At 44.0% G+C, this 22,318-nt stretch overlaps 1 protein-coding gene across 3 annotated transcripts; it reads left to right on the top strand.

Annotated features, from left to right (window-relative positions):
• Positions 1–1,843: 1,843 nt before the first annotated feature.
• Positions 1,844–21,572, top strand: zcchc2 (zinc finger, CCHC domain containing 2). Of its 3 annotated transcripts, none has more exons than XM_085286183.1 (14): positions 1,844–2,815; positions 7,212–7,332; positions 7,708–7,778; positions 8,922–8,993; positions 9,827–9,927; positions 11,723–11,826; positions 12,264–12,326; positions 12,985–13,039; positions 13,155–13,281; positions 14,005–14,072; positions 14,234–14,295; positions 15,360–15,452; positions 15,530–16,984; positions 18,205–21,572. In XM_085286183.1, exons 1-14 carry the CDS (start codon positions 2,024–2,026, stop codon positions 18,264–18,266), a joined length of 3,246 nt encoding a protein of 1,081 aa, XP_085142309.1. In that variant the 5' UTR covers positions 1,844–2,023; the 3' UTR covers positions 18,267–21,572. The 3 variants fall into 3 exon arrangements, with proteins under 3 accessions (XP_085142309.1, XP_085142308.1, XP_085142307.1); XM_085286182.1 differs by having other exon boundaries at positions 12,264–12,347; positions 15,536–16,984; XM_085286181.1 differs by having other exon boundaries at positions 12,264–12,347.
• The last annotated feature ends 746 nt before the right edge of the window (positions 21,573–22,318 follow it).

Raw genomic sequence — 22,318 nt, 5'->3', positions numbered from 1 at the left:
TGGATCTACTCACACACACTTACATGCACGGTGCTACTAGATGTGTGAAAAAGGCTTACAAGTCTGACTATATAAATGACTCATTTAACATTCAATGTGAAATAAACAACAAACAGTTAATAAACTTAACTGAGCTAAGTGAGAGTAGGAGCCTCATTCAGTGAAGGTTGTTAAGTTAAACAACAGTTTCTCTGAGTCTGAGATAAAGGGGATCAAGTGTTGAGCCTGTGATCAGCAGTCGTGTAATAAAGCACGGCAGCACTGTGGTTTCACAGCACGCTGTTTTCTGCAGCTGTACAGGAGATGAGTTCAATTAAAGGGTTACAGAAGCTCTGCAGCGAGAGATGAAAAAGCTGAATCACTGCGATAAAGTCGCGATCACTGACAAACGGAAATGACACGTTACACTCCGTCTGCTCCTCACAGACCAACCCATGGGAAAACTTGGATTTTAGCATCATTTTCTACAATAACATTTGGATACATGTGTTATCAAACCATATACTGTACTTAAAAATTAAGCTGAAGCAAAAGACTCAACTGTGTGTAACAGCAAACAGCAGAGCGGGGAAGGTTGAGGTTACCTTTGCTCAATAAAAAAGTAGAATTATGTTTAACATGTTTCTGAGAGAAACTAATGTGTTGTCTCTCTGTAATCTCAGCCCATTATTACTAAAAGAAAATCGATTTAATTGAAAATTCACAATAAAATTGTGAAAAGTGCAAAGTGGAGGCTGTTTATAGTAGTTGACATAATTTTTTGTAGTATAATTTGTTTGTTTTCTTTATTTATGTGTATTCATATGAGCACAGCAGTGAAAAAATAATATGTTAATATATATACCGAACACATTATTAATGAGCTTGAAGTTCAAGATTCAACATACAGCATTAGTTACATGGATACCGCTGTCACACTTTTGTATGGGAGGTGCTGCTGGTAGTTACTGCCACTCTTGTAATTTCCAGATGTTTCCTCCAGAGGGCGGTCTTGCCTCAATGAACAGTACTGATGGCTCGTGATCTTCGCTTTAAACTGGAAAAACTGTCCAGGAGATATTAACCTTTTAGCATATTTTGCCCCTAAAATAGGGATTGGAACACATTTGGACAGATACAGATTAATTAAAATAAATACTTATCCTTTGGGTTGCTGATCAATTTTAAATGTGAGGTGATCCTATATTTTAAATAGAAGTGTTTTAATGAAGTCTTGTTTTCAGCACTTCAATAAAGTTCAATAAAGTTTCATCAGTAAGTGGAATTTAGAAACGAATCATCAGCCTCCATGTTTTACAAAAAGAATTTCTAATGTAGGTTCGTTTCACCACAGAGCAGTTTCTCTCTTTGCTTCAGTTCTTGTTTGACCCAGAGAAGATAGTGGCGTTTCATGTTCATATGTGTGGCTTCTTTTGTGCATCATAAAGCTTTAACCATGGATTTGAGGATGGCACAGCAAACTGTTCACAGACAGTGATTTCTGGAAGTTTTCCTGAGCCCATGCAGTGACCTATAGTGGAGAACTATTGCTGAAGATCACTTTAAAAATGGGTGATGGGTATGTCGGCTGTGCCCACGAAGCATCTTTTTCTGGCCCTCGATTTAGTTTAGTGTTTCATGCACTACACTAAATCTCACTGAACAAATTAAGTAGCAGAATACGCTGTTTTGCATTAGAGTATGCCTATTACAGTAAAATTACAGGCCTGTAATTTGATTTTACGTTTGAGTTTTTCAAGTACAGTATTTCATTGTGCCACTGTAACTCCAACACCAGTCGCGCGGTGGCAGCAATGAGCTAACAGTAGTTGCCACACTGCCGTTAATGCAGAGTAGAAGAAGATTGTAACTTCGTGAAAAGGGCTTCTGTAGTGGCGCCGCGTCAGATGCTTAGCTAACAGTAATAACACGGTAAAACGACGGATATTCGGTTCTCGCTCAGTATTACGAGGCAGTGTGAGGTTGTCAGTAATGTATATTGGTCCGTCGTCTACACTTTGAAGGCTCTCTCGTAGCACTGATAATGCTGAAAATGAAGCTACCGACGAAAACGGGCGAGGAAGGAGGTAACCAAACGGCTAAGAACGATTCATTGGATCGGCCGAAGCACCAACATGTTCTCGGGGCGGCATCTCCCTCCGTGGCGTATGACAAGCTGGGGGACTCGCCCAGACCTCCGGTGCATCCAGCACAACTGGACAAGGAGAGCGTCTTTGAGTGGTTCGGCCTGCACCTAAACCCTGCTAAGCGTATCGAGTTCATGTGCGGGCTGTTGCATATGTGCCAACCCCTGGAGCTCCGTTTTTTAGGATCTTACTTGGAGGATCTCGCTAGAAAAGATTACCATGTTTTACGGGACTTTGAGTTTCGAGCAAATAGTCCGAGCGATTTGGGAGTGTTAACGGACGTGGTTGACCCAGTGATCAGGTCTAAACTCCTAGTCTGCCTGTCCCTCCTCGGGTCTGACAGCAGGGAATGTGCTGGAATACTCTTTCGGATACTCAGCCATGTCAACCCGGCCTTGTTCTGCAGAAATTACGACTGCCCCCTCCCTCCATTTAGGGACTCTCACGTTCACTCGCCGTGTCAGGCCGACAGTATGTACGGAGATTCAGAAGAAGACTGCGGCTTCTCTGCAAACGACACAGCCGGAGGACCTCTGGAGCAGATTGCGCTGCTTTTTACTATGGCGTCCCTGCACCCAGCCTTCCACTTCCACCAACGCCAAGTTGTTCGGGAACTGCTCGACAAAATAGAGCTTGCTATGGAGGAGGGAAAGCGTCAACGCCAGCGTAGATCAAACGTCCAAGCAACGGTAATGAGCAACAAACCAACTTTAGCCCATCTAAATCCTAAGCTAGCTTGTTAAACTCGCCCAACTTTAAAATGTGTTCTTCAGCAGAATTGGTTAAAGTGGGGAAAAACGTTAGATACATGTATTTCAAACTACGTAACATGAAAATGATGTCACATACTGGTAGAGTAGGCTCAGAGCAAACATTATTCTGCTAGCATTAGCTGCCATTATACTATGCTATTACTAACATGAAAGCCAGCCGGTTACCCTGCTGCTAGCTACAGTTTGGGCAGCTGTTACACGCTGTCGCACGCTCGGAGCTGTTTTGTAGCCTGCTGTTTAACTGTATGGGTTACCATCATCTGTCTAACCGCCATTTACAGTGTAAGTCGATAACAAGCTTATTGGAGGGTAAGTGGTGCCCTTATTAAAGCTATATTCAGATGCAATGCCAAGCGCTCCTCTGACAGCACTAATTCTCAAACAGAGCGCTTTCCAAGCGCCTCTGTGCTGTAGCAGGTGTTTGATAAAGAGCCGATCTCCCAACAATCACCCAGCCACACAGCTGAATATCCATCCATCAAAAAACTCCTTTTAGCTGGTGTGGTCTTGATTTTCTATGAAAGGTGGGATTGGTAACATGTTTTGGTGTCTTATTTTAAAACGCTTTAGAATATATATACAAACAAAATAAAGCACGAGTTGGAAATGGACTCCCTGCAAGTGTATCTCATAATCTTATCAGCCAGATAAGATGAGTAGTGTTAACTGTAAGAATTGCACGTTAAAAGAAAGATGCAGAAAGCTTTCACTTGGGGAAGTGTGGTTCAAATCTCATGTCAGGCTTAAACTGCATTGAAGTATTTTTTTAAAATCATTTTTAAATTTTTCAGCTTTCATCTTTGGTTACTTTTTCTGGTGAAAAGGGCTTGGAGTGCTCAACAAAGCTAAAACCCCATGTCTGATTTGAGGGTCTATCTGCTCAGTAGTTCTCTGCTAATGCCTGTGGAAGGTCACGTAAAACCACTTGTCCAAAGCATTGCACATGGAGCAGTGTGGATGTTAATCCTAAAGGAAAGAAGGTTCCCACTGCTGGCACTGCCAATGTAATGTTAATGTACCTGCAAGCAGCACGACATTTTTGACACATTATTGCTGGGGGACCTGATGACACTGTATACAATATCACTGACATATCAGTGGGAGCAGCAGAGATGCAGTGTGACCCCTGCTCCTTTGATCTGTTTTTCCTCCATCTATTGGCAACAAAAATTGCAAAAAGTGTTGTTGTTTTTTCTCTTCATTGGATTTTTAAATCTCACCCCTGAACACAACCTCCTATAAAGTGGATAAGGTGTCATTATAACCCAGCCAAGTTAAGTGATTCCTTCGTGACATTAATAAGTATATTGAGTTATCAATGTATAGCTTTTTTAGCATACCTCCTTGGGCTGTTATCAACACCATTTATGACTGAATCCTTTAAACTGGCTGCTTTTTGTTTCGTCTAATCTGCTTCCAGATTTGTTAATATAATTCAAAGATATACCATAGAAATGCATCACAAAGTTGCATACAAAGCCAGGACATTTTGTCTACCTGAATATTCTTTTTTTATAAGCAGGTTTACTGTGACATCCACTCTGAATTTTCTTACCTTTCCTCACCAGTCTGTGTTTAAGACTTCAGTGATTTCTCTGTTCTATAAGAGGATCCAAGCAACTCAGTAAGCCTGCTTTGTTTAACAGGCTTCACTTTGCTCCCCAATGACTGAAACTGAAATATTAATATCATTTCTGTAGTATTTAGCTGTTTCTTGATGTGAGCGTCCTGTAGCTCTGTGTAAACATGGTGGTCCCTCTTGTCTTCAAACAGCAGTTGTTAGTTCATTTGATTCCAATTAGGTACAAACTGTTGATTTCAGTCATTAAACCTGGTTCCACAGGTTTGTGTTATAAGTGGATAAAGTTCAAACCACAGGCTCTGTTGAAGCGTACAGGAGGGCATAATAACATCGGCTGTATTGAGAAAACGGTTTAATAGTTTTATCTATTAAACTATTGTTTCAGCTTTATTTTAGGAATCAACAAAACCTCAGTTAACTATCCTGAAGTCATGTGAGGAATGCAAAGCTCTTCTGTAGCCACTCAAGGGTGAGACCTTCCCTCTGCCTCATGAGAAACCCCTCACTCGTTTTAGAGTCTCAGCCACTCTAAGGGATCTGAGTTTGCATGTTGCTGCCTAACACGTGGGGGATATGTAGCAGGAAATAGCAGTCGCTATTCCCCATGTAAGATACTTAATAGAACAAAGTGTGAGTTGTTTGGTCATGAGACTTAGTTTCCAGCCCAGTCACATTATGCTAGTAGCAGCATACGTGTCTGTATCTCTGACTCGAAGGCTTTCTGCTCCACGAGTCCCGGGATGAAGTCATTGTGAGCCAGAACCCTGCCTGATGAAGATGCACTGCTCTTAATAAAATCACTCGTGCCCTTTTTAAAGAATAGTCTCTGGACTGTGCCACTGTCAAATGTGGGCAAACACACAGAGAAAGTGAAGGGTTTGAAACAAATGGAGGGTTCTGGGGTTTTGTTATGCATACATAATCTGTTTCATCCCTTGTGACTGACACAATGTTGTGCTTTGCTTGGCCTTCTTGTACCCACAGACGGATGCTGTAGCTTGGCTCTGTTCTGTACTATTTGTATTATGTATGCATATGTGCTCTTTTCCCTTTCTTTGCTCAGCATTTCTGTGGGTTCATGTTTCCTGTTGGCTTGTAATTTATCACAGACTAATATTTGCTTTGGGCCGTTGATTTCATTTTGTGTCAGAAGTGAATTATAAAGTCACTGCAATTAGTCTTACACTCCGTAGAAAAAGCTGAAAAATGTACTCAGAGATTAGAGATGGCACGATGCCACTTTTTTATGTCCGATACCATAAATTTGGATATCTGCCGATACCGATATGAATCCAATATAGTGAATTTTTTAATCAATAAAACTGATTTTTTAAATATCTTGCTGCTTTTTGTATAAGTTCATACTGACGTTAAAAAAAAAAAACCCAGTAAGGCTATTCTGTTATATCTGTATGTAAAAAAACACACTGCACCCAAAATATTTCATAGTTCAGCAAAACTGATCAATCTAATAAACTTAAACCTGCTCCATCCTCCCTACTCTGGTATTTTAAAGAGTAAGCAGCTCCCCCCCACCCTCCACCTCATGATGCTTAATCGATGTAATCAACTTTAATATGATGCAGTGTGGAAAAAAGAAAAAATGCACAGAAATCAATTATTTTTCAAGAATAATAAAATAGATTCAACATCTTTCTTCTACAGAACTGCAGACTGCACAGATGGTATCTTCCCAAAGGAAAAAGTAGTATAGCTTACTAGTATATTAGACTTAACAGTTACTATATGCAGTAATGGACTTCTATATATTTAACATCAGATTAAAACTTTGGGTGTCAGATAATTATTTATTAAAAGCTCGACATTTTAAATGAGAATAAGAAAGAAAAGTATGTCTTTGTGCCCCCTTTTCCCTGTTCATGCCCTATCGGCCCCCCTGGCTAAACTTTGCTAGATCCGCCCCTGCACAGTTACAGCCGTCAGCTGTAGAAAAAGATCCTGGAGTAGAAAGTAATATTAAATAAATTCTAACAACAGCTGATCAAGCTTAAACGTGCTGCTGTTGTTCAGCCGCTGGTTTCCTCTTTCTGGTGCAAAGTGGGCCAAAAACAAAGAGAGACGGACTCACGACAGAAAAGCCGATCAGCTGATCGTTGATCAGTTTCACGATTGAAGTAGCAGCAGCAGAGAGAGAGAGAGAGAGAGGCAGTCGCTCCATATATCGCTTGTTAAGCTTTACAAACATTCAGAGATGAACTTACACACTTGCTTTACTTCTCTCTGGGATCACTTCAGAGATGAAATGCTGGTTTGGTAGTGAGGCTACAAATACACACAGCCGCTCTATCACTGAGCACACTGCTCCGACGTGCTACGGTTATGAGCCGAGTTACGCCGTGTCGCAAGTTTTGTGAGGTGCTTTTTTGATATTTAATGGATCGGATTACATTTTTTATTTCTCTCCGATATCCGATCCAGTAATTTACGTCAGTATCGGACCGATACCGATACGTAATATGGGATCGGTCCATCAGAGATCCTGGGATAGTATTCCAATTCCCTTCATTGATCTCCAGCTGTGTATTGTGGGAAAAGTAAAACAAACCACTGGTGGTGTTGATCGAAATTTGCCTTAGTAATTTGCACCCACAGTTGTTTAAATTGAAATGTCATAGGTAACTGTGACACTTGTGAAATGCAGTACTTTCTAAGTAGAGCTCAGCGTGCAGTGAATTATTATGTTTCCAACTTTGAGTGTTTGTTTTCCAGGAGCTGATGGGCCAGAAGGGAGATTACCTGGCCTCTCAAGGGCTTGGGCTAGGAGAGTGTCCAGCCTCCCATCCACCTTGCCAGAGCCGACGGTCCAGCCGCAGGGCAACACAGAGAGAAGGTGAATAGAAAGGGTGCACATACTGAACACGATGGCAATTATGTGCTGCAGGTGCAACTGAGATCGTGGCAGCTTTGATATGTGCCCTGAGTCAGTTTCACGAGTAGCTCTTTTTCTTTGCTGTAATCATTTCTAAGGCACTAATGGTTTTTGTTATGTTGGCACTTTGTACAGCCGCAGAGAAGCCAATGCACATTTTTCTCTACTTGCTGATTTATTCATGGCAGGTGCTGAAGTGACCCTGATATTGTATGGGCTTAAATAATTCAACAGGCTTTCAGTAGACCTGTACTACTGTGTCTGAAGACGGTATTAGCTATGTTGCTGTTTTTATGGAAAAACGATATCATTAGTGTGTCCTCTGTGTTTGTGCAGCTGTGCATATCGAGGGAATTGTGCTTAGGGGCATCTGTCGGAAGAGAACGGACAAGGAATACAATTTTGAGGTAGGTAACCGCACACGCACTCTCGGGCACTGCTTCAGATCAGGTCAAGTCAAAGATGAGCTGTGATGTTAAGTTACAAATCTGAATTTTTACTGTTAACCTTTGAGTAGCTTTGCATGATTGACAGTTCAAAATAAGAAGTCTGTTATTGCAATAAATTGTCTTTTTCCTGTCGTTGGCTTTTCCAAATACACGTGTATACAGGCAAAGGGTCACTGGTTGTTTTGCTAACTTGCTGCTTCTCAGGCGGGTCTGAACAAGTTTGTTTGCCCTTATATTCACCACATGTGATAGTGACAGAAAGTTAAGGCTCCTCCTTCTTGTAGAAACGTTGTCTGTTCCTTTTTTGTTCGTATACCTGCTCAGTACCACGTACAGAAACTTGCTTTCTGCTCTGCCACCAACACCTGCAGCTGTGAACTTGATCATGCAAGAAAAATGCAGCTTTTACACGTGCCCCTATTGTCACACACACAGTTATGTGCCTATTATAACGCCCAGATAGTTTCCTGTATTTTCTTTACTTTGTTTGACCTACTTGGCCGTTGCGCTCAGAAAAATCCCGTTTTCAGTGGTGCGTGTCAGTGTCACAGCTGGTGACTTTATCCCTTGAGAAGTCTGTTTAGATCTTTATAGAACAAAGTAACCTGATTGTTGCTTGTGTGCAGAGAAATCATTAAACCATTGGAGAAGAGCCCAACTGTCCTGTTGGCTTTTCTAAGCTTTGACAGTAAAGCCAGCAGCTCTGTTTGGACTGGAAGGAGCTGCTGATGCATAAGACACAGACACTCTGACGTATCTTTGTAGTGCACTCACTCATAAACAGAACTTTAACTTTGAATTCTATTCTATCTTTTTGACATGAGCAACTCCTGAGATTAGAAAAGATGTCACACCTCGATTTCTTAGCAGGAGAGTAAGCCAATCTTCCTTTTAACACAAGTTTTGTTTTTTCTTGTATTATTTGAATGGTTTGTTTGTTTTTTCCACTTATGCTCACAGGTTGCTTTTTATTCAGTATCGTTGCCCTGCTTGGGTGTCTTCACGCCGTTACTGTGCGGTAAACTTCTAGTGCAGTCCTTCTGTGTGGTGTTTTTGGCACTTGTGGCTTTGCAGTGATGGAGTGTCCTGCTGCTGTTTCAGGTGAAGTGGTCCGACTCCTCTTTCAGCAAAGTGACCAAAACCCATTTTGAGCTGGAGAACTTCCTCCTGAAGGTAATCACAGCAGTAATATTAAAGCAGAAGAGCTGCAGAAGTATATGTAAAGAACTTTGAGTGTTGTTATATTCCTTTATTTGTTGAACTGTTATTTGTTTTAAAGATATATAATTAAGACGGTTTTCTGATTGTACAGAGGTTTCAGTCTGAGTGTGTCTCTAGGTCTGTTTTGTTGTAAACGATGCAAAGACGTTGTGGCAAATGGACGAAGCTGTAGGTAACATTTAATCAGCACAGTTAAATGGCTCACTGTCAGAACTTCAGCAGACACATCAGCAGAACAAAGTGACAGCAGTGTCATTAGTAAATAGGACTGATACACTGGTAATTACTGATTATTTCTACACTGAGCACTCTCAGCAGTTTGTACTTCAAGCATTTACACAAATGTTTTTCTTGTGTAACATCTGCACACCAGCTCTGACGGTTGTATCCGGGGAACCTTGCTGAGGATACTGTGGAGTAGTTGTCATTGGCAATCGAACCACTTTCTGATTGGTCTTACCTCCATCAGTAACAGCTGTATGAGTCCAGATGCCAATTTCAAATGTTTGGCCAGTTTTTAAAAAAGAAGCATTTTCACAGTGGGAGGTTTCACTAAAGTTTATTCGTCGTCCTGTACGAAACTAATCTGTGCACAGGTGATCGGGATGTACCATCGTATATACATTATGGTAATACAGCTTCAGTCCACGCCATTGAACCCAAAGCTGGTTATTTAGCACAAAAAGGAAGTCGAGGTCTTGAAGACACATAATGAAAACTTGTATGTGCAGGCAATGCTTCAGTGCATCCCTCCTGTTGTTCACCTTCCCTCTTTTTCTCTGCAGCTTCCGAAGGATCAGTGTACGGAGTCCTTTGAGAAGAGCATCTTGAGTCTTTTGAACCAGGGGGGCCAGTATGAGAGCAGGGAGGTGGAGAAGAACCTCAGGTAATTTACATCTAGCCCACTTGTTCACCTGAAATCTTAAAAAGCTGCGGGACAAATTCTCCTTTTGACCTCTGGCTAGATGAGCCAGTTTCTGATGAGGAATATCTATTTTTGTTGAGCATTTTTGTGGCTAGCTTGTGTTCAAATGTTTCGGCTCCATCTTGTTTGGCGTTTTCTGACATTCGCATATCTGATCACGTGGAAACACTGTGGACTGCAGCTTTGACCGAGGACTTGCCGCAGTCGCGACTGTGGTCATTTTGTTCTGTTATTCTGAGTTCTCCAAGGATAAGAGGTCACCATCTGTCTTGCTTTACCCAAAGACGTTGTTCAGCATCATTTCCTGTGTGTAAAAAATCTGACATGCATTCCTACTCCTCACTGTGCCGCAGCTTACTTCGAAAACAAGCAAGAAGCTTTGTGGCATTTTGAGGCGCTCAGTAGACTTGAATGGAATGACCCCAGGTCAGTGAAGGAACGCTGGATGAGATTCTCAGTGTCCTGCGGTTATTTATCTCAGGTGTGTGTGTGCATGTGTGGAGGGAAAATGTCACCAGAGATTAAGATGTAGTCACAATGTGATGAGGAGGGCAGACTGAGAAACAAAGGGCATGTTAGTGTCAGACTGTAATCCTCCTGTTTGACACTATTTTGCAAATCGAACAGCATCGTCTGTCTTTTCTTTATATATCAATACAGCCAGTTTAAAATGTAAACCAAAACAATTAGCTAAGCATCGCTGTATTATTTTGAAAGCTTGAGCTTAAAATAGCTGTGAACAAGCAGCTCCGTGGGAATTTTAAGTACCTTCGTTTCCGTCAGTGTGCTGTGTGTCAGTTATTGTTGCTGCTGCTACAAACCAGCAGGACAAACTGTAAAACATGACTTGGGGCTGTGTTTGGACCCCCGTCACCCCCATCATGCCAGTACTGGAGGGTGGGGAAAGGAGCGGGGGCCCTTGACCTAGAAAGCACAGCTGAACATGATAATTCTGTCAAATGGGTCTGACCATTATCTGCAAAGCTTTGTAAGGGTCCCTGTAATACATGTCAGGCGTGCTAAACAGGGCTGGTTTTCATTCTTGGTTGAAGGGATAGTCAACCCAGAGAGGTTTTTGTTGTTGTTTTCCCTTTCATTCCTGATAAAACACACCCACACAGTGGGTGTGGCCTCTCCACCAGTTTCATTTAGTGTGAAGTGAGACTGTGGAGCGAGTGGGGAAACTGAAACCTATCTGCTTGGACTGTTTTTGTTTGCATCCAAAGTCCGGCCCACTGTCAGACTTTTGTCTTGTGTCTCATCTTGTATAAGGCGAGGCTTAACTAGTGCTGGAGCAAAGCTTTTTGCTTCACTGTTGGCTGCAGTTATGGGCCATTAAAACTTGCACAGTGCACGACAGGTTCAATGTTTATGGACTGGGGGGTTGGTACAGTCATTACGAGAACGGGGGCACCCAGTGATTAGTGTGACTGTGTTAACCCTGGTACAGACTGTACCCAGCCTCTCCATGCACTCCCGCAAATCTGAAATTGATAAGCAGAAGAAAGTCCATGGATATTTTTGTGAATTCTTCAAGCCTTTATGATCGTGTAATGTAACGGAAATATTGTCAGCTCCACCCTGTGCGTGCAGTTTTTATGTCCTAGTGACTATTTCTATGAATAATCGTGCCAAACACGTTCTCAGAGGAGGAGTTTGTGTTCAGAGTAATGGTGTCATTCTGAAGTCTAAGTTTAGGGTTTTTGTTTGTTCATGAACAGTTTCACTCATGCCGTCTCTCTGCTCTCACCTGTAGAGAGAGGTTCCTGTCTGCACCTCCGCTGTTCAGGCAGGCCAGGAAGGTCTGCAGCTTCTTCAACTGTGATTCCAGTTACACTGCTAAACCTACTTGTAGCAGATGTGAGTATAAGGCCAAGATGCTCATATTCATGTTAGATCATGCAATTGTCTGAAAGGTCAGCTGTTAATGAAAGCTGCAGCATCATCCTGCAGAAGAGTCGGTGGTCTCACCTCCTCTCACTGAAACCACCAGCATAATGTCCTCTGGTCCTTTGTGAGGGAGCGCAGTCACAGTTCAGGTTCATGTATGGAGCCTTACAATAGCCGGAGAAAGCAACAAGAACTGTTTTGTGTAATGTTGTATTTATTGATTTTACATTTTGAACCTCTCTGGCTTCCTGTTTAGTTCGTTTTCTCTATTTATGTAATGAAAGTAATAAAATGCTACAGATGTGCAGTTTTTGGTCTTGAGTGATCAGACATATGGAACAAAGTGGTTTTCATCACTTGTGCTTTAGTTTTCACCTTTTCTGTGTTTTTGGGGGTTTTTTGAACAGGCAACTGTCAGCTGGGCACAGCCTACCAGGGAGACTGCTCCGATGCCTCCAGTCAGGAGGAAGGTGAGAAGAAGCAGCTTTCAGGTCCGCGCTTTTTTCTGGTTTTTCTTTTTTTGGGGGGAGCGGGTTGTTTTTCTATGATACTGGTGGCAGTGCAGCATGATGAGGGGAGGAGTGCATGGAAGTGTGTAAATCGCTGATTGAGAAGTGATTGTGGGCACTGACAAAACAAAGGCATGGCCAGCTAACCAGGCCTGCTGCTCGAGTCTTACTAGTGTTTATTTTTGGAGGTCAGTCGGAAAAGCTGAGTCTGTTTCAAATCCTCATATTTCACAGCTATATTTGCCCCATCATGTGCCACGGGCAGCAGTCAGCACGGCCTCGTCCTGCTCATACTTTATATAAAGCTTGTTAATCCTGGACGACTTTTAGTTTTAAAGCCATTTACCTTACAGACACAGAGATGGGCTATCTCTTTCCAGCTGTAAAAAAATGATGTATTAAATGAAATTTGAGTCTTTGGTCCTACAGCCACTGCTAACAGTACACATGAATCGCTTCTCCTTTGTCAGAATGTAATCAAACCTGTGCACTGTGCTTCACCCTAGTTGTGCTCACATTTGTCATTTGATGGGTAATAATGTGTGAATTGTAATGAACAATGAGTTGGATGAGCGCCTCCATCATTGACTTTTTCTTGTTTAAACCCTGTGAAATCTAGAGTCGTATCTACAGGGACACAAGAAGAAGCACGGGTCCAAGAGTCCATGCCAGCTGTGAGTATGATCTCTGCTTCACCGCTGTTTTTGTCTCCAGAATTGAAAAAACTGTTAGTGAAGCAGAAAAAAGCTGCACGTAAACGTATTAACCAAAAGCACGTGTTCCTCTCAGCGGTCTGTCGGGTGCCAAAGGCTCCCAGGTGGACCCTCGCAGGGGAGGACACGCCGCAGAGCTCAATGGGCCTGCAGAGAGGAGGAAGAAGAGCTGCGCACCGCGAAGCAGCCAGGAAGCCGAGCAGGTCGGGTTATTTGCCAGTCTCTTTGTCTTGCGTATACAGAAACCTGTTTTGATTAAAGAAGTTCTTACTCGTGCTCAGCAGTACTTCAGCGTGCCACTGAGACACACAGCAGCCATATGATTGCTAACACTGGCACGAGTGTTGTAGAAATGGTAGCTTGCTGTGCTGCAATCTGCTCCGTTTGTGCAGCAGGTAAGCTCCTCGCTGCACCGGCCGCTGTCAGAAGCAGCTCGGTTCAGTCCTGTGAGTAAAGCTCAGAGCACAGTGAGCACCATTTCACCAACACTGTTAATCATTATGGGCTGCAGAGGTTTGAAGGCCGCTATGATTGCATTAACCCAGCTGCTCCTGTGTCTGTGATTGGACGTGCCATGTGAAGGGGAGTGCTCTGTGCTATCTCGCTAACACGCTCAAACACTGAGAGGTGGAGGACAGTCTGCTGACAAAGCACATTCTTCATCTCACTCATAACCCGTTTATTTCAGAGCCCTGGATGGGATTGACTCCTCAGAATCCTTCTCTCAGTGTAAACTGGTGTTACACAGGGTCGTTTTTCTTTCTTTCTTGTTTTGACTCATGCTCCAGCTCTGTGTAGTATTTGTGTAAATTGGTAGGGATCCCCTAATACGCTGCTAGCTGAACAGCTGAAAGTGATTAATGGCAAATCGAGTCATTCCAGGGGAGCTGTGAGCTGCATGTTAATGACTCCTCGCTTTCTTACAGCACCAGGACACAGACAAGAGAAGCCACCCAGCCACCAAAACCAAGAGCAGAGTGCTGCCCACAGAAGGGTAGGTCTGCTTCACGAGCTAAGAGGCTCCACGTTTACCCTGTGTGACACGTTTGAGCAGTCATTAGACTCTGGCTCTGTCAGTCTGTGCGTTAGTGTAGAGTGTGCTGCATCTGTGTTAACATGAACATGACATGGTCTCCCGTGTGCTCCTGTTTTCAGGGAGAAGGTGAAGTGCAAGTCCTTTGTGTCCAACGGGTGTTTGGTGGCAGCCCCGAGGAAAGGTAAGCGTCTGTAGCAGGAGGCAGTGTACTTCAACAGGACGGTGCTTTGTTGAATGCTTTTGAAGCAGCTCCAAGTCCATCAGAGCAGTGTTGCCAACTTAGCGACCTTATTTCTTTTCTAAAAAGCGACTTTTGTTGGTGTTATTAGTCAGACTTATGACCACTTTTTGACGTGAAAGCACGTATCGCATCGCTGTTCCTCTCAACAAGCAGCGTGCCGCCCGTGCCAAAGCGCTCACAGGTCATTCTCACGTAGCAGTCGCCCACAGCTGCAGTCGGAGCAGGAGATGCTGACCCCTACGCGCCCAAACTGCAAATGAATCGCGCAGGAGCGAAGCCGCTGCTCCCGCACTGACTGTAACGCAGTCAGTACTTTTTGTGGATCAGAAGGTTTAAAACGACGTAAACACACACAGTAACTCTGCCAGAGTGCCTGTTTCAGGTCACTTTTGCCAGTACCAAGCCTGGATGAAGGAGGTGGGATCGTGACATTAAAACAATAATTTTTAAAAGAATTTCATTTGTAGTTCTAAATATATTCTAAATGCATTTAGGGTGGTTTGGTTTTTTTAACATAAGCATGACCAGTTATGCAAATTAGGTGATGACCTCATTTAGCGACTTTTAGGACAGCCAATAGCTGTTTTCCTTACTGATGAGTTGGCAACACTGTATCAGAGGCCGTCCCTCTCTGGCATGTGCAGGCTTGTCTCGCTGTTGTGCGCACCAGGAATGTAAACACATGGTATTGCTGTAGCAATGATACTGCGATGTAACACCTTTATGTTGCCTAGTTATTTTTCTGTATTATCATGTGACATGGCCCTAGTGGCTGCTTGCATGGTACGGTATTCGTAGACAGTAAATGACTAATAATAACGCCGTCTCTTACAGGCTGGAGTTCCTCATGAATTGCAGCTGAAGCAGAGTCTCAGTCACCAGTTTAATAAACTCATCAGTAATCTTGTCGTATCGTAAAGGACACGTTAACAATCGTGCTGTGTTTCCTGTTGCATACACAGTAGATGGGCGCTGGTTGGCTTTGACACACGTTGTTGTTGCAGATGGCGGTTCATCGTCAGAAAGCTGCAGCTCCCCATCCAGCCCACAGCACCGAGGACCAGAGAGCCTGGAAAGTGAGGATGAACACAACAAAGGTAAAACTATCACACACGCCCTTTTTCTAAATACAGCCACTGTAAAGATAAGCGATGACATTGCTGTCCTCTGTCAGATACAGATAGCCCCTGTGACGAGCTCTGTAAAGGACCAGGCTCTGACATGTTCTTCACCGGCCAGACTGACTCTGCTGTGCTGGCGGAGGCCTCCTTTAGCAGCCTGGAGGGGAGAGCAGACTTCCCCCATATTTCCTTCATGCATAATGTGAGCTACATACTCCCCAACGGAGCTGCGGATGCTGGGCTCCCATTGGGTTCACTTCCTGGCCAGAGCATGGTTCCAGAGGGAAAGCCCTCACCAGGGCCGCTAATGATTCCGATGCCCACACTGCCTCCAGCCGTCTCTGGAATTGTGGACGACCCGGAGAAGAGGGATGTTGTCCAAACCTTTGGGATTCCACCTACTGGACTGCATCCTGCAGGAACTTCTGCCATGCAGCCCTTGATCCAGGGCTTCAAAACGGCTTTGTCTCACAGCCAGGGCGGCACTGACGGAGCGCCGGGGAGTGGATCTTCACCTGCTGCACCGCAGGTTTCACACCAGGGTCCAATCAGACCCGTCAGCGTCATGTCTTCTCCAATACTAACCTGCCAAGACCCAGCCAACATCAGCCCGGGCCTGGCCTCTTCTCTACCACATGTGGAGACATCGCAAAGCAAGCGCCCAGGCTTACCGTCTGCCCTGCCTTCTCCCTACGCCCTGCCCCCCGTCCCAATGCCATCTCTGGGGGCACCCGTGGCCCCTGGACAAGTACAAGCTGCTGTTCCACCAGCTGTGCCCACACACACCCCTGGACCTGCCCCGAGCTCTAGCCCAGCACTTACACACAGCACGGCACACAGCGACTCTACATCCTACAGTAACAGCAGTGCTTCCACTGGAAGCACCCCGGTCGCTCCTGGTAGCCCTCTCACTCTCCAGCAGCCAGCAGCACCGCAGCAGCTGCCAATGGGCTGCGGGACGTGTGGCTGTCACAATAACTGCGGCAGCCGAAGCAGCAGTGTGAGCGTCGCCTCGGGTCAGACGCCTTTATTCTTCCCTGGCCACCAGATGGCAGCAGCGCACCAGATGTTCAGTGTTCCTCCACCGCTCTTCCAGATCACAAGCCTGTGCAATAGCAGCTACCTCACCCAGGCTCACCCTCCTCACCAGGCCAACGGACCCACCTCCATGCCCCCTTACTTCCCCAGTGCTGCTCCAGCACATCCATCCCCTTACCTTAACACTCACACCCAAAGTCATGCAGAGGTACCATCGCACATGCTGGCCACGCAGGCTACAGCAGTGGTAGCCGCCAGCTACAGCCTCCAGCAGCCGATGGCTCCAAACACTTCGTTCTGCCACCATGTCTACCAGCATGTGTACCCTCCCCTGGGGATGCTGCCTCCCTCTCTGTTGGGGGGAGGTGGCGTCAATAAGAAGAACGGGAACGTGTCCTGTTATAACTGCGGTGTGAGCGGCCACTTTGCTCACGAATGCAACCAGCCCTCCATTGACTCCACACAACAAGGTAACAGCGACACCCAACACTCAGCAAAGACTAGAAGGCAGCGCTGATCCTCCACATGAAGTATATTTGTAGCTGTCTTTACTCAGCTGTGCATGGTTCACAACATGCGCTTTCAGATATGGCAGAAGAATCTGCGTCGCTCACATTATTGTAGTGAGATGCAGCATGTGTGCAACACCGCAGTGTCACCTCCTACGTTAAAATCAAAGTAATAGCTGAATACAAACAAGTACAGTTATCAGCCATAAAAGGCCAAAGTTTGTGTACGAGAATGAGGCGGTGTGGGATTTCTCACTGATACTGTGGGTCCAAGTTCAAATCTCAGTGACCTTGACCTCAAGATCAAAGGTCAGGTTTTCTGAAGGTACTTTGAACACAAACGAGGCAGTGTAGGGTTTTTGTTTATCTGCACTTTTGCTTGACGTTTCCACAGAAACAGTTTGGTTAGGACAGGCTGATGGCACCTAGGGCTGCAACTAAAGATTATTTTGGTAGTCGACTAACCTCCACTTCCTGTGGGTAAACCTCGCGTTCTCTGCCCACTTATGAATATCGCCCCGTTGTGTCTTCCCACGGAAAATTAATGACTCAGGAAACGCATGAATTTAAAAATGATCAAATGTATTTTTACCGTTACTCGACAGGACCATCAAAATAAATGAAAGGGATCAACATGGACCCATTCAGAGTTACAGCTCCAGGGTGCCGGTGTTTGACATGCTCGTGCGCTGCAGTGATGCTGTTGTGGAGTGAAAGCATTGAACTTTGTTTTCTGTGACACGCTTCCATCCTCCTGTTTGGCCATTAGCGCTGCTGTGTTCTTCTGCATTAGTGCGTCTGCAGTCTTGGCAGGTGATGCAGGCGATACTGCCCGCACAGCTTGCTGTAGTGTGTTGCACATTCACGCTGTATTGGTATAAATCGCACTACTATAATCTTCAGTATTACCAGCTCACACTTCAGGGCTGTGATGGGTTTTACAGTTGCAGTTGTCCTTCCTCACAGGTAGAGTAATGTAGTGCACAAAATAAGTGTGTGTGGGTTTGTCGAACCACAGTCATAACACAAACCTGAAGCGCGGGCCGTGAAATAGTAACGTTTTCCTTTTCTCTGTTTGTTCTTCAGCAAACACGCTCGGCATCACTGAACACTGTTGGTGTCATGTAGTCGTGCTGTGATGAACCACTGCGAGCTGATGTTTGTGCGTTTGTGTGTCACAGGTGGGTTCCGGTTAAAGTACGCACCGTCCCACATCTCAGACGGCCCTGACAACGCTGACTGAAGAACACGAGGAGGATGGAGGAAGTTCCTGCGACCTCGTTTCCATGGCGGCAGCCTCTTCCCTGGGAGCTGTTTGTGAGCAGCGTGATCAAGCTTCTGTGTTCGCCACCGCATCCTCTGAACAGGACCGACCTGCCAAGGGCTCCGTGGACAAAGCCCGAGTACTCGTGCCTGGAAGAAACCTTCATCCCGTGGGGATTACTCATTGCACACGCAAACTGTCCATGTGACTCGAAGCCCCACCCCCTTTCAGTTGGTTTTTGATATTTTTGCACTGAGGGTCGGAAATGATTAACTTATTAATTCTTAAGAAGTGAAAGCTATTTTGAGGATATTTAGTTTTAACATTAAGCGGAGCCTTCGGTCTCGACTGGGAGCTTCTTAAACACTTCTTTGTAAGAGCGTATTTATGCCTTTTCTTAACTGTTCACGATTTTATTGTACAGCAGTTTTCAAAGACTACGAATCAAAGATGGATTTTGTTTTCAATTTTGCTGTAAGGTTTTTGAATGTATGTTTAAAGAGGAAGCTGATTCAGAGTGGACGGATCTCACGCATTTTTGCCACTTGGTGTGTTTTTAGTTGAAGGGTAATTGCTGCTGCTTTGTAATTTAATTTTCTTATTGTTTTCCATTTTTTAAAAGTTCTTTTTTTTGGTCAGATGCACTATAGAGAAGCAGGAGCCACTACAACATTGTGCACCGGATACACGTTCACGTAAACATTTTATTGGTGTTCATTTGAAATCTGCATGAATTGGCCAACTGATCAGCATTTTGTGTAAAACGTCGTTTCAGGTGTAGAACCAATTTTGATGGCTAACAGTGGAAAAAGTTGAAGCGACATACTGTAGAAATAAAACTGAGATTCCAGGTAATGAGTCAGACCAGTTCTGTTCCAGGCAGCACGTTTGGTCCTCAACATGTTGCTCTGATTTATTTATTTTTCTCTTAAACCTTAGTAGCTGTTTCCTTTTAGCGTCCATGCTCGGAGTGTGCATCAAACTGAGACGTGCTGGCTCGTCGTGTCAGAAAGGCAAACGTGTTCAGTTTACTTCATATCCAAGCCCCCTCCAACATTTTGCATTAATTAGTATTAAAGTTTAGGCCACTTGCATTGTTGGGAAACATCCTTTTCTCTGCTGTAACCATGTTCACGTTTGGCCAACTTTAGCTACCCTGTGTTGCCCAAACATGGTCGAGCAGCAGAAGTGTTGCCTCGGGCCCCTCCTCCAGCGTTACCTGGGCCGGTGTATTTACAGCAACTACTGGTCTGAGGTGGGTCCAGTTTGATAGTTTGGCCTGTTGGAATCGTCATTGATCCGGGAAGCTCCAGACCAATTATCAGTGGAGTGTTTGAAAGGCAAAACTCGTCTTCTTTCAACCAAAGTTAGCCTTTAATTTGATCTACTAAATGGCAAAGTGTCATACAGCGTTCCCACGAAGCGCTCGTGCTGTGGGCAGAAGCTGTAACATGGAAACTGACTTGTAGAGCGCAGACTGGGTGGGTCCAGCCTCTGACAGTTACAGGCTGAACTCAACGCTGTCACAGACACCTGACACTTTCTGGATTCAACTGAATCAATTGAAAAGATCTACAGTTTTGATTTCTGAATATTTTAAGGTGGACTTTAGAGTTATTTTGATGTGGAAAAGCAGAACAGAAGATTTAAAGCGATAAATATTCTCTTGAGGTTTTTGTGACACAGATTAAAGAAGGCAAGGTGTGAATATGGAGCCCCAAAGTGGTTGAGAGTACATCAATTAATTGTTGATCATGTAGAATATAAGTGTAATTAAAGGTGGCTTAATTCATAACCCAATGTTAAGTTTTTAAGGAGGATCTAAGATTTTTCTAATCTGTTTTTAGTTTATAATGGAGTTTGTCTGTCGCTGTTCCCTTATGTTTTAGCTGATAACTACAACTATGCCACTACAACCCTGTGGCATAGACGGTGTACACAATGGGCCCACCCACTGTGATATCACCCACTGGTTAGTGATGTTTGTTACCGGGCCTCAAACTGGCAGGTGAGGAGAATCTGTGACACGGCTTGATGACCTGTCGGTGACACGTCACAACTCGATAACCATAGTGGTCGCCCCCTGATGGCCACTGAGAATAATACTGCACGTTTAAGGCACTGGCTTCACTTTTCACATCAGTCTTTACTGTTCCAAGCAAACTGCTGCCCACATTAGTCAGTCAGCACAGCTTAGAGTAACTAATGCTGAATCTAGCTGCTAGTGTAATATTCCTTCGCAGCGCTAACGACTTGGATAAGGTTATAATCTAGTTTTCTGTTTAGCTAACATTAGCTTATTAACCAGTGACGTCTGAAGCCTTTTGAGCAGCCATTCAGAAGCTTGGCAGCTTAACTGAGCAGCACGAGTTGCCTTGTAAAACAAACTTGGTTATAAATAATCAGAGGAGGCTGTTCCCACATTTCTGTTGAATGTCTTCAGCACCATTGCTGTTCTTGCTCCAAGCAGCTAGCTGGCTATAGTTGAAAGCGGGTGATGAGCTTGCTTTGACACATTTTAATATTAGAATTTTAAATGCAGTTTGACAAAAACATAATTCCCACCTCTTCTTTGGGTTCCATATGTAACATTTATTTAAGCAATTAAGTTGTCAGTACAAAATAAATGAGATCAGTTCGAGAACACTTGTCGCTAACACAAATGTAGGATTGTTTTATTTATTAATGAAGACGCTGACGTTTCTGGTCGCCATTTGATGCACTCAGGCTGTTCAGTGGTTGTTTTCAGAGCTTTGTGGATATGGTGCTTGTTTTTGTGCCGCGTCTGTCCTCCATCATTGCTCAGCCTGCTGTCAGTGCATTAGTTGATCTATGCATACATGTTTGGATCCTCCCCCCCCCAGATGTTTTAAATTGGGTGACAAGAGAAGCAAGTGGTGGCGACGACAAGATATTTCATGTAAAACTGCTGAAGAGATGCACAAAAACAAAACTGTAGATGGGCTTTATTCATGTTTCCCTTTGAAGTTCTTCCTTTTCATTCAAGGCTTGACGATCCCACTGCTCTGGATCACAAGCAGTGAGAAGATGTGGATGAAGAAGAGGGGATTCATGTGTGTACATACTGAGGACACCAAATAAACCCAAGTTTCATTTTATTGACCTTTGAATGGTTAGAAAAATGCTGTACTGTTCATCAATGTTTACTGTACTCTTTGATATCTGCACACCAGAAAGGTCAAATATTTCTAGAGTGGAATTTGGATTTTATGCAAATTGTTCCTGTTTTTTTTCTGTAATTAAAAGCAATAAATAAAAATAAAACGTGTCCGTCTGTCCTTTAGATTTGGCTGCAGCCTGTATTTTGCTGTGCACATTAAGATGCACCGTTTAGATTCCTGGTTGGGTAAACGACCAGCCATGAAAACCAGATATTATCAAGATCAACTCCAGCTTTTACTGTGACAAGACGAGATTACCCTGACATCTGCAATCAGTCTCTTTGTGGTTAAACATACAGCTTTGTCAACATTTTAGCTTCTGTACAGCTAACTAGCTCGATAGTTTGAAAGTAGCAGTGAATGCTAGCAGGCTAACTAAAGGTGGACTGTTGTCTTTAAGAAGCTTTAGTTGGTAAGCAAAAAGTTGCTGGTTTGATTCCAGCTAGCGGCACAAATTACTTTTGGGATTCATCAGGAAGGAACGGTGCCAAATCAGGCACAGGGAACGCCTAAACACTTCTATACATTCAATTTCTAGACCTGGAAACTATGCCCATCTTTTATATACAGTCTTAACGACCTTGTCGTACCATATCACCCTATCAGAGCACTTCGCTCTCGCTCTGCAGGCCTACTTGTTGTTCCTAGAGTATTTAAAAGTAGAATGGGAGGCAGAGCCTTCAGTTTTCAGGCCCCTCTTCTGTGGAACCAGCTTCCAGTTTGGATTCAGGAGACAGACACTATCTCTACTTTCAAGATCAGGCTTCAAACTTTCCTTTTTGCTAAAGCATATAGTTAGGGCTGGACCAGGTGACCCTGAATCCTCCCTTAGTTATGCTGCAATAGACG

The sequence above is a fragment of the Mchenga conophoros genome, linkage group LG9 (genome assembly GCF_057382185.1).
Source record: "Mchenga conophoros isolate Kocher_MC1m ecotype Shallow Benthic linkage group LG9, M_conophoros_male_GT1.1, whole genome shotgun sequence".
NCBI lineage: Eukaryota > Metazoa > Chordata > Actinopteri > Cichliformes > Cichlidae > Mchenga > Mchenga conophoros.
The sequence above is the reverse complement of the archived record's forward strand: the minus strand, read 5'-3'. Positions and strand labels throughout refer to the sequence as shown.